At 43.2% G+C, this 12,897-nt stretch overlaps 1 protein-coding gene across 1 annotated transcript in view; it reads left to right on the top strand.

Annotated features, from left to right (window-relative positions):
* The window catches only part of OTOG (otogelin), a 93,265-nt gene that overhangs the window by 53,986 nt on the left and 26,382 nt on the right, over positions 1–12,897 (top strand). Inside the window, exons 29-34 of the mRNA XM_036765102.1 lie at positions 228–347; positions 2,216–2,332; positions 3,001–3,157; positions 4,455–4,481; positions 9,991–10,158; positions 12,353–12,631. Of these exons, the coding sequence (XP_036620997.1) occupies positions 228–347; positions 2,216–2,332; positions 3,001–3,157; positions 4,455–4,481; positions 9,991–10,158; positions 12,353–12,631 (868 nt within the window). The remainder of the gene's footprint in view (positions 1–227; positions 348–2,215; positions 2,333–3,000; positions 3,158–4,454; positions 4,482–9,990; positions 10,159–12,352; positions 12,632–12,897) is intronic.

Raw genomic sequence — 12,897 nt, 5'->3', positions numbered from 1 at the left:
TGCTTCCCATTCTTCACCCCTCTTATACCCTGTCCTTGCCCCAGGTTGCTGGTGAATTTTGGGATTATTGCATAATCATACCAGTCTAATTTCTTTTATTCTGAGTTAACAAATATTTGAAAATATATCAATCTCACAAGAATGGGGGACAGGTTTATGATTGACCCTTGTGCCTATGAAAGGTCCCTAGACTAGTTAGTGGTGTGTGATCTCTGCTTTTTCTTCAGGGGATGCTGGCTGGACTCTGTGGGAACTTTGATTTGAAAACAGTAAATGAGATGAGGACCCCAGAGAACTTGGAGCTAACAAATCCCCAGGAGTTTGGCAGCAGCTGGGCTGCAGTAGAGGTAAATACCCTCTGTGCTTGCTCTTTCTCTAGACAGAACCTGTGACATTTCTCAGTCCTCCACAACCTATCACCCTAAGACCACATTCAGTTCCTAAGACCAGTTCAAGGTTACCATCTATTCAAACCCTTGCTTATGAGCCCAACAGAGTTAGTGAGTGACCACATGGGAAAGGCATGTGCCAGAATAATAATGATTCAAGAGGATTTTTACTTACACTCGAATGTAAGGTACATAACAAGAAACATGAATCAATCAGCCAATATTTTTGCCACCAGTTTCCTGAACCAAGAATTCCCAACCAACCTTCTCTCTTGGATTTCACAAACCACTTTGTTTTATTAGGCAACTAGATGGAGCAGTGGATAGAATGAAGAATTTAGAGTTAGGAAGACCTGAGTTCAAATTCTGTCTCAGGTACTTACTAGCTGTGTGACTCTGGGTATCTTTCTGTGGCTCAGTTTCCTCATCTGTAAAATGGAGATAATACTAGCACCTACCTCATAGGACAGTTGCAAGCACTTTGCAAATGAGAGAACATAATAAAACACTATGTAAATGCTAGCTATTATTAATGTACTTTCTAATGCACTTTTTATATAGGGTGTCCTAAAAGTCTTAGGGCAGCCTTTAATCTTAGTATTTTTAGTTTAAAATATGCACTAAGACTTTTTGAGCCCCCTGTATAATGTTGTCTTATCCCTCTCCTAAACCGTGAACTCTATGAGGGAAAAGTTTTGTGACTTACTTAGAATTTATGCCTTCTCCATTGCTCTGCACACAGTACATACTTAAGAAATATTTGTTGACGATGATGATCCCTGGACTGAAAAAGTCTTAGTTAACTGGGATTTGGTTTGAAAGCTAGCAAGAGGCGGTGTGGCATCCTGGATAGAGCACCATCCTCAGTGTTAGGAATGCCTGAGTTTTAGTTTGACTCATACTAGTAGAATGACCCTAGGCAAGCCATTCTATCTCTTAGTGCCACAAGCAGCAGAAAATTTCTTGGTTCTTCTTGTATTGGGAGAGGGAATTTCTTCATCTGAGATTTCTCTGAATGACATCATAAGTCCAGTCTATATCCCTCTATTTGAAAATCAGCTAAGAACTCTCATCTGGAAATGCCCCCTTGTTGGTCATTGTCCTTATTTAAGGCAGTGGGCTCATTATACAGGTGCTTAGGTCAGTGCTGCTCCCTTAGATCCCCCACCCCTCTGCCCAAATGCACATCTCGTATCTCCCTCATTCACTAGTTTGGTGGAATAGTAATGAGGGACTAGTCTATTGGTCAGAATGATCTTTGAGACTTTCCATCTGGCTTCTTCTTTGGAATCAACTGAGTGACATGGGAGACACTGGCAAAGGACTACCTACCCTGGCATGCCCACATCAAAGAAGGTGCTTTGGTCTTTGAGCAAAACAGAATTGCAGTAGCTCAAAAAAAAAATGTGAGATGTGCAAATTTAGAGACATCTCTGCTTCAAATGTTCATGTGGACTATTTGTGCCCGACCTGTGATAGAGCCTTCTGAACTGTATTGGTCTGATCAGCCCCAGTTGGACACGCTGTACCTTGATTCAAACAAAGCTATGTCATTTTAGTCCTCTTTGACAATGAAGAACAATAACCAACCAACCATATCATTGGAACTTATTGATCAGATCCAAGGCTGGATATAACCCATGCCATTAGCAGCTTGTTAGTAGCTTAGAGTATTTCAGCAGAAAGAGGTATGTTTAATCCAGGTGCTGGTGACTTGTGCAAAAATCAATGTTTTCTGTCATCACTTCCCCTGAAATCTCTGACTGGTTGGAGGATGGGGGGGGGGGGCGAGGTGTGAGTCACTGATCCTACCTCTTTGCTCTTAGTGCCCAGACAGCTCTGATCCTCGGGACCCCTGTAGCTTAAACCCCCTGCGGGAGCCATTTGCTAAGAAAGAATGCAGCATTCTGTTGAGTGAAGTGTTTGAAACCTGCCACCCTGTGGTGAGTAAAGCCAGAGATCCAAGGTACTGGCCTCAGGCAATTACTGGGGGAGGGGCACATCTCATCCACTCCAGATACTCTAAATATGTGACCCTTGTGTCATTTCAAGGACACTCAATCCATACCATTTTGGTTTCCTTTCTATGTTAGAAGTCTCTAATAGCTACCCAATATTCTGCATGCTATGGCATAAATATGTCTTTTAATCCTATTTAAAATGATTGGTTACTCTGCCTGGTGGTAATGCTTCACAGCCTTGAGGGTCAATATTAGGCCATTCCTTAGCCTTCTGTGAGGAACCCTATCTCCTATGCCAGTCTACTACTCCTACTCCCCAATTTCCTAATGCCAGTCTCTGAACCTTGGAACCAATAGAGCATTTATTAGGGAAGAGGACTGGATTTTCTGGATTAATTTGCTCTGAGGACCAGGCTCTTGGCTGCCAAGTCCTGGACAATTCCTTTTTTGGAATCTCAGAGTGATACTTTCCTCTAGGTGGTCCCCGCGTCTGCCCCCTTGTGGTCAGCCAACTTGAAGGATATGAATTGCCTCAAGGGGGAGGCAGGGTTTTCCCACTAATTCACCCCCTCCTTCCTGCTGTTCTTGGTAGCTGTCCTGGAGAATCCAACTTAATGGGTTCTACTTTGGTCCTTTTTTGTGTCCCACAGGTGGATGTCACCTGGTTTTATTCCAATTGCTTGACAGACACCTGTGGCTGTAGCCGAGGAGGAGATTGTGAATGCCTGTGCACAAGCTTATCTGCCTATGCCCACCAGTGCTGCCAGCATGGGATTACCATTGACTGGCGCTCTCCCCGCCTCTGCCGTGAGTGTCTGCACTGGGCAAGTCCTCTCCTTTCTGGGTTCTTGATCCATCTGTGTAGGGTGGCCCCAAGGGCAACAAAAATCATGAATCCCAGTGCTGCTTGAAACTCATGCATGCAAGGGTTTATATTTGGGGGGTTGGGCAGATGGCTATAGAAACCATAAACTGAACTGAGAAGATCCATGTGCATACAAGTAGATATAGCATTACAACCTAGGGCTTTGGAAATGATAATAAAAGGCATTGCATCACTTGCATAAATGCGTTGCTAGTGTTGAACTTTCAAGTATATCTGGGGAGGTATTAAAGGTTCAGGAGTTCCTTCAAGGTTCTCCTCTCTTCACACTCATTGGTCAGGACTGTATTGCCATCAGTGACTTCATTCTGTTCCCCACTTTTCTAGGGTCAATGCCCAATTCCTGCCCAGAGTGGACCCTGAGCTATGCGCTACTAATCTGGAATCACCCCACATCCCACATGGCCCCATTATAACAGATCCCTGTTGATTGACTCCCTTAAATGGATGTAGTACCCTATTGTGGCCACTAGAGGGTGCCCAGAGCTCAAGTATTCTCTTCTAGACTCAGGAATTCTAGTAGGGAATCCGTGCTGGAATGAGAGAATCATCAACTCTCAGACTTTCTTACTTCAGGCAAGAAACCCCTCTTTCTACAGCTTTCCTAAGAGCCTCTGCTTGAGTTGGTCAAACTGTGGGAATCCATTTCATTTTTGCATAGTAAACATTTTTCCATAGATGGATAGTAAGTTTTCATCTACACTGAACTAAAATCATTCATACTGAGCTAAAAGCTGGCCGCTCTATAATTCCATTGGTAAATAAATCAACAAATATTTATTAAATGCTAACTATGTGCCAAGTACAGTGCTGAAAGTTACAAAGAAAAAGAGAAAACAGTGCCTGTCTTTAAGGAGTTTCCATTCTAATAGGGAAGACAACGTGTATATAAGTAGGTTCTTCCCTATTTAGAGAACAAGTGATACCAGTCTAATCCTTCTTCTACATGACAATCTTTCAAATATTTGAATGGCGGTTCACCCTCCCCCCTTCTTTTCCCTTTGCTAAACATTCTCCTTTTCTTGATGGATGATACAATTTGCAGAGTTAAGAGAGGTAGACCTTCAGGCCCTGTGGCCTTAGACCTGGGGCACAGACAGAAGGGGAATCCAGAGTTTTGAGGAGTGTTCACTTTGTGCAAACCGAGATCGCATCCTAGAAACTGTTCCCTTGCAAAAGAGTCTCTGGAAACATCTTTCTCTCTCTCTTTCTCTTTTTCAGCTTATGACTGTGACTATTTTAACAAAGGTAAGAATAATGGAGTGTAAAAAAAAGAGGACAAAGGGGGAGATGGGCTGGTGACTGAGTGGACAGCTCTCTCGGGCTGTTCTCTTCAAATGGGGTTGTGGTACCCAGGGGTGGTGGCAGCATCTTTGAGGGTTGGGCATATCAGTCTCCTGGTCCAGGTAGGGGTGATTGGGGATGGGAGATGACTGGGATTTTGATTCTATTAGACATCGGCTCATGCTGAATTTCTAAGGTGCCCTAGGGCCACTGCCAGTCCCTCTGGATCCAGGCTAATGTTATATCCTGCTCCATCCTGGTCTGGCTAAGGCTGATGAGTCCCTCTATCCTCTTTCTAGTGCTGGGGATTAGGAGGTCAGATTTATCCAGGACAGTGATCTAGGTACCACTTCCCATCCCCATCCCCTCTCCACCTACTCCCGATGAAGGAAGCTCACCCAGAGGCAGCATCAGTTACAAACAACAACAAAATCAGATCTGTGAAAAATACCATCCCCCAAAATGCTTCAGTATATTGGGCCTGGGGCACATGGATTCATGCTGTAAGTATTCCTTGGGGATAATCATTCATGAATGGAAATCTATACTTCCAGGGATGCCTGGAAGAAGCCTGAACCAAGGCTTCTACTTGCCCCTTTTTAAATATAAAATGCAATCAAACCGAATTAAAATGTGCATGTGCATATCCGTGCAGGTATTTTAATGTGAATGTTTGTAGATATTTGTGTCGCTTTGGCCACATATCTATACATAGTCTATACATATAGACTATACATATAGACATATATACATATGTCTATACACATATGTGTATATATGCTTATATTTGTGTATATGTGTGAGTGAGAAAATACAATCTGGGGCTAAAGATCGGCAAGTTAATGCCCAACAAGATCACTAGCAGATTCACTAATCAGGGGCTTATGTGTCTGTCAGCTCTGATCATTTGCATGTTTGAATCAGAGCCAGGACCAAACCCTCAGCAGATTGACAAAGGCAGCACCATTGGTGTTTGGGGCCTTCCTTTCATTTTCTGCACTCCTTTCTTATTTGTTCCAGAGCCAATCTGCCCAGTATTCTTATTGTCATGTCTAAAAGTATTTCACTAACAGGATAAGAGGTGGAGTGTGGGGAGATTATTTAATTAATCCAGGTGTTGTTAACTTAGTGTTCATTAATTTTTTCAAAAAGATATTTTGATAACTTCATTTCATTATAATTCGTTTCCTTGGTAATATTATGTATTTTATTTTATTCACTTTGAAATATTATTCTGAGGAGGGGTCTAAGGGTTCACTAAATTGCCAAAAAGGTCCCTAACACAAAGTTGAGACCCTCCCCTTCTCCTTCCATTTTAATGCTTGATAGCAAATAGGAGGCTTTTAGAAATTGTAGATCCTTAAAACCCCAAGGAAAGAATTACTAATGGTGGAATTTCAGGCACCACGATGGGGAGAAGGCTCCTTGACCACTGGTTCAATCCTTTGACCCAGGTTCTCATCATGTGGGGAGAAATCAGTGTGTGCTGGTAAAATTTAACAACTACCACTCTGAAAATGTTTAATTTGTATTATTAACATTTTGCCCATAACTTTCTTAAGTCTAGGTTAGTCAACAAAACAATAAATCAAACACTAATTTGTAGCATCTACTGATTTCTGAGGTGTAAATGCTCCCACTGAGAATTTAACAATCAGCTCTCTTGAGTCAGTATGAGTGGGCTATAGCAAACCTGTGGAAGAAATGTAGAGGAAGTGAATACTGTTTTCTCATGTGGGACTTGAAGGCTCTGGCTAAAAGCAGGGTGGACAAGACACCCAAGGGAGCTAATCCTGCTGCCCTGTCCTATTTTATCAGTTTATACTGATGCTAAATTCAAAGTCACCTTGGGTTTTAGGGCTTGGTGTCATATCTGGAGGTGAGTGCACCTGCCTATGGAGGGGCTGGTCTAGGCTTAGAGGTTGAAGCACAGGGGATCTTTTCAGGGCGGCGTTCTACCACAAGGAGCCAGTTTTAGGAAGCTGGGCTGGGGCCAGGTTACCCTTGGAATGTTGGCACGTTCTAGATCCTGCCAGTGAGCAAGCTGAAGTTAGGGCCTCTGAGGAGTTCCCTGCCAGATCCTGCCAGTGAGTGAGCTGAAGTTAGGGTCTCTGAGGGGCTCCCTGCGAGATCCTGCCAGTGAGCAAGCTGAAGTTAGGGTTTCTGAGGAGCTCCCTGCCAGATCCTGCCAGGAAGGGGCTGGCCATCTCCATGGGGCTCTGCTGTCCAGAGGGCTTGGTTGGTGCATTAGGGGATCGGAGTCAGCTAGATCCAGCTGAGGAGGCTCAGAAGCAAGTCAGTAGGTTCTGATCTTGGGCAAGATCCTTTTTCCCTTACGCCCACTTCATTAGAGGTCTTCCTAGGCTAAGGGGCCCAGGGCTGTTGGCTTCTGCTGGGTGCCTCATTTCATAGAGGGAAGAGATGATCAATTTATTCACTATGTGGGTGGAAGAATACATAGTGTGGTGGAAAGAGCACTAGCTTTTAGAGTCAAAGGAACTGGGTTCAAATCCTGCCTCGGTCGTTTGCCTTGTGCAAGTCATTTAGGCTTTGGTGTCCTCAACTGTGAAATAAGGGGTCACTACTCTAAGAGCCCTTCCAGCTTTAGATCTATGAAGTTATGGACCTATCAGGTGTTTAGGAGCCTTCCCAGGGATACTTGTCTTTTAAAGGAGGAGCCAGGAAAGGGCCATGCTTTATTGTTGTTGTTGAGTCACTTCAGTTGTGTTCAACTCTTCGTGATGCCGTTGGGGTTTTCTTGGCAAAGATACTGCAGTAGTTTCCTATTTCCTTTTCCAGCTCATTTTACAGATGAGGAAACTGAGGCAAACAGGGTTAAGTGATTTGCCCAGGGCCACACAGTTAGCTGAACTCAGGAGGTTGAGTCTTCTTGACTCTAGGCTCAGCACTCTATCCACTGTGCCACCTAGATCCCCCATGGGCAATACTTTACCCAAAGGAATACATTTCTAATGGTATAATTTAGGACACTATGATACCTTGGGGGTGGGGATCTTACTCAGCTCACATCCAAGCTCACTAATGTAAGTGATTCTCTATCCAGTCTGCCAGAGAGTCTGGGCCTGGTTACTAGTAGGATAACCTGGCACCTTGTTTATGTGGGAGTTTCTCAATAATTGAACTCCATGTGGGCACTGAGACCCCGGACCTTCTTCTGAGAGTATTGAAATCCTAAGGCTTTTAAATTGAACTTCCTACTTGGGCTCACCTCATCTGAGGGCTCAAAACCAAACCAAGGGTGGGAGGAAAGGAGGAAACAGCATAGCATCATAGATTTAGAACTAAAAGGTACCTTGGAGGTCATCGAGTTCCTCATTTAAGAGATGAGAAAACTGAGTGACAGAAAGGTTGAGTTACTTGCCCAGAATTCAGCTAGTGAATATCTGAGGCAGGATTTGAATGCAGCTCTTTTTTTTAGGCAGTCAGGGTTAAGTGACTTACACAGGGTCACTCAGCTAGTGGGTCACACAGATTTGAACTCAAGTCCTCCTGACTTCAGGGCTGGTGCTAGCTTTTAATGATTTTAGGTCTGACACTATCCACTGCACAACCTAGCCACCTTCCCATGCCACTCACTCTCACAGAGCCACAAGTATACCTGAAAGGTATAAAGTGTTTGGGAGTTCAGAGAAGAGGGATCATTTTCAATTGGAGGGAATCAATAAAAGCTTCATGGCGGGGGTAGCATTTGAATGGGGCCTCAAAGGATGGACAGAAGTCTGGAGAAGATAATAGTGTGAGCCAAGTCATGGTGCTGGGAAAAACAGTGGACTCAAGTCATGTTGAGTAGTCTATTTTGGAGTGTAGGTTTCATGAAGGAAGCCAATGAGTTATGAGGCCAGAAAGTTAGAATCACATTGGGGATGGGGCTCGAATGCCAGACAGCTGAGAGATTTGGACTTTAACTCATTGACAGAACTGGGAGTCTTTCTAAGGAGTGTGTGTGTGTGTGTGTGTGTGTGTGTGTGTGTGTGTGTGTGTGTGATGTGATCTTAGGAAGAGTGCTTGGGCATGTTTCAGAAGGATTGGCAAGAGAGAGACTAGAGGAGGCTAGATAAGGCATTATTATAATGATCCAGGAGAAGGTTAATGAAAGTCTGGATGAGGTTTGGCACAGATCAGCCTTTCTGGGCTTTCCTCCTTGTTAAGATGGCAAACACAGGAGGATAGCCTCTAGGGGGCTACTTCCCTCTATTTCTTTTCTTTTTCTTTTTTGTTTGTGCAACTCATTGGCTTCCCATTCTGTTTTTTAAAAATGTATTTTATTTTCAATTCAGGGAACAAAACAAGCATTTCCATAACACAGTACAATAAAAAAGATTTCACATAAAACTATAAATATACCGTGTACAACTTGCTATTCCCTCTAAATATACAACAAAGTTATCATGTGAATTTCTTTTTTTCCCTTTTTTTCTTTCCTTCCCCCTCCTCTGCCTCAGAGATGGCTACTATTAGAAACAAATAGGCAAATATATATATGTATATATAAATATATGTTATTCTATATATACATCTATCAGTTCTTTCTCTGGATGTAGATAGTGTCTCTTCATATGTCCTTTATTTTTTCTAATTTCATTTTTTATTAGTTTATTCATTTCAGTTTCCAACATTCATTTCCATAAAGTTTTAAATTTTCTCCCCTTCCCTCCCCAAGATGATCTGCAATCTGATATAGGCTCTACACATATATATTCCTATTAAACATAATTTCAAATTAGTCATGTTGTATAGAAGAATTATAAGAAAGGAGAGAAACCCTGAGAAAGAAAAAAAACAAACCAAACAAACAAAAAAAGAAAATATTCTGCTTCTCTCTGCATTCAGACTCCATGTGTCTTTCTCTGGATGTGGACAGCACTTTCCATCATGAGTCGTTTGGAATTGTTGAGGTCCTTGCATTGCTGAGAAGGGCTATGTCTGTTGAAATCAGTCATTGCACATTGTGGCATCAGTTCACTTCACTCAGCATCAGTTCATATAAGTCTTTCCAGGTTTTTCTGCAGTCCTCCTGTTCATCAAATGTCCTTTATTTTTAATTTGTATATTCTGTAATATTTAAAATGACTCAGTCGCTCAAAGTCGTCCTGAAAACAATACTGCTGTTGCTGTATACGGTGTTCTAGTTCTGCTCGCTTCGCTCTTTGTTATTTCATGCAAGTCTTTCCATGCCTTTCTAAGATCAATGAGCTCATTGTTTCTTACAGCACAGTAGTATTCCATCACAACCATACACCACAGCTTGTTCACCATTCCCCTCTATTCCCAAAGAGTAAAGATGGAGGCATGTGCAGGTAACTGACTAGAATGTCTGATACTCTTCTGAACCCTTTCCCCGTGGAGCATAGTTTAGTAGAGAGTTGAAAAAGTATGGTCAGGTCTGGTATCACAGGAAGGGAAGAAGACTACGTGGTATGGTAGGGTGGATGACCTAGCAGTCTCTCTCCAGCTTTAGGCAAAGGACCCTATCAACTGGTCAGCCATGAGGCTGGTGGAACCCGGGTGACCGTGAGGAAAGCAAGTGGAGCTGTCATCTTGGCTCTTCGTGAGAATGTGGGTCCTGAAGACACCATTAACTTCTTGCTGACCTCTTCAGTGTACAAGCCCAAGGCCCATGGTAAGAGTCCTCTCTCTTGTAGTAGCAGGGGGATGGAGAGATGGCTGATCTTCCCAAAAAATTATATTAATGTTTTCGTGCTTTTATATCACAATCATTGCTGGGTAGGGGAACTCTCTACCTTCATCAGAGTTGAACTCTTTCTCATGACAAAGAAAAAGAATTAAGCACCAGTACCTAAAATGGTGACCCCTATATGATAGGAGGGCTGAGCTTAAAGGTTCAAGCATGAAACAATTAATGGAGACTTGGCTAAAAATTGAGAGTTGCCAGGAAGTGTAGTAATTGGGTAACAATCTAATCCTCCTAGTCCATTTTACAGAAGAGGAGACTGAGACCCAAAGTTACGCACCAAGTTAGTGGTAAAATTAGTACTAGAACCCAGAGCTCTAGATTCATAGTCTGTAACTTTTGGAAGTAATCTCAGGACCTTGACTTGTCCTTTGACTAGCTATAATACTCTCATCTTACCAAGCTGGGCTTTCTCTTGTCTTGTACATTTAGGAGAAATGCAGGCAGAGAAGCCTTCCTCTATTCCTAGCTGGAAAGGGTCATAGGAGGTCACATCTAACTGAACTGACTGCGTGACATATGACTTTTTCTCAATTCAACAATTCAACAAGCATCTGTTAAGCACCTACTAAACACAAGTTTGTGCATTGGGTGTTGAGCCTTCAGAAACAAACAATAAATGGAGCCTTGCCCTCAAGCAACTTTGGTTGAATGTCAGGGAGAATAGCCCTGATCTGCCTTATCATGTCCCTGGTGACCACTGGGGACAGAATCCTGGGTTAGAGAAACCACAGAGTCAACCTAGGATCCAGTCTGGTGTGTTCAGGGACTTCAGAGTCCTGGCAGGGTCTGTGAGGCATTTTCATTTAATAGCCCTTCGCCTCAACTTTTGGAAAAGTCATTTTAACCTTCTTGGGTCTCAGTTTCCTCATCCGGAAAATGAGGCGTTTGGTCTAGCTGACCCTAAGGACCCTTCTAACTCCAAATTTATGACCCCAAACCCATGTAAGGATTCTTTGAGTGATAATAGATATGGTGAAAAGAGCTCTGGATTAGGTCTAGTTCTGGTCCTGGTGCCAATGTATTATGAGACCTAGGTAACAATGCATTTGTATAGCATAAAGTTTAAGGTTAACAAACATCATCTCACTGGAACTTCACAACAACCCTGGGTTGTTGGTTATTCAGTCAATCATGTCCAACTCTTTGTGATCCCATGGACCACAGCACATTAGACCCTTCTATCATCCACTATCTCCTGATAACCCTGGGTGGTTATCACTCCCATTTTACAGATGAAAAAGCTGAGGCAGGCAGTAGTTAAGCAACTTACCCAGGCTCCAGCAGCTAGTAAGTGTTTGAAGCTGTATTTAAACTCAGGTCTTCCTGACTTCAGGTCTAAAGCTCTAACCATGGCACCATCATTTTGGTATCTTCCTTTCCCGATCTTCTCTGTAAAGTGAGATGGTTAAGCTAAATGATCTTTAAGGGTCCCTCCCAAGCGTAACATTCTGTAATTATGTAGGGAGTATGCTAAAGGTAACTTTAGAATTTAGAAGTCACAGGGAGGCAGGTTTTAGCCCAACATAAGGATAAGCTTTCTAACCATTAGAATTATCCCCAAAGTGGAATGGGAAGTAATGAATTCCCTGTCACTAGAAGTCTTTAAGTGAAGACTAGGTGGCCATTTGTCAGAGATTGCTGCTGACCTGTGGCTTAGACCAGGTGTCTTCTGCACTTGCTTCGCAATGTATGATCCCAATACTGTGGGACTGTAGATTATCTGGGGTCACGGAGGATAGAGAAAGCAGAGAAGCTGAAAGCCAATGAATCCTCAAGCTTTGTTTTATCCATTAATTCCAATGTCCTCTCCATAGTTCTAATTATAGTTCATTTTTATTTTCTCTTCTCCTCACCCTTGGATAAAGGGAGGTGCCATTGAGCAAATGAAAAGTGAGCATGAAATGAGGTGCAAGGAGAAGCAGAGGGCTGATTAATGCAAAAGTCATGTCATTGATTCCTAGATAATAGAGTTAGTTAGTTGACCATGCTTACATGGCTAAGGATTTTCCCTGGCATTGTGGTCAAGCCCCTGTTGCCCCTGGCGTAGGCAGGGTCTAATCGCCTCAGTACCCTCTTCCCCTACCCTTTCTGAAGCCCTAAGGAGTATGGTTATTTGTAGACTCTGACTTGGTGTCTTTCGAGTCTGCCGACAGACCCAATTACTTCCTTCATGTGACTACCAATGGGTCTCTGTCCCTGGCCAAGTGGGAGCGGACTGAAGGCTTCCAGAACCGAGCCACATTCATCATCCACCGAAGCACATGGCTCCCTGGCTATGATGCTCTGGAGTCCTTCAATGAGCCTGGTTCCTTCATCAGCCTCTCAGGCCCAGTTCCAATCCTGCAGAGGTACCAACACACAGAACAGTTCCGGCTTGCTACTCTGCTGAAGCTCGTAGGTAAGAGCCATGCCACCAAATTCAGCAAATGTTAATGAAGCCTCTCCTTAAGGCCCTGTTCTTAGTGTGGGGGGATGTTCAGGGAGATGGAACATGGTCCCCTCCTCTTGAGTAGTTTATAGTTTAATGAGGGAAAGGACAAGTATACAAAATAACTATGACGTGAGGAGGAGTGTGATAAGTATGAAGGAGAAATAGAGATAAAAGGCTATAAGACCTTTGTGGAGAGAGAGAGAGAGAGAGAGAGAGAGAGAGAGAGAGAGAGA

This window comes from Trichosurus vulpecula, chromosome 6 (assembly GCF_011100635.1).
Source record: "Trichosurus vulpecula isolate mTriVul1 chromosome 6, mTriVul1.pri, whole genome shotgun sequence".
Taxonomy (NCBI): domain Eukaryota; kingdom Metazoa; phylum Chordata; class Mammalia; order Diprotodontia; family Phalangeridae; genus Trichosurus; species Trichosurus vulpecula.
This window is presented reverse-complemented; position numbering and strand designations above follow the sequence as displayed.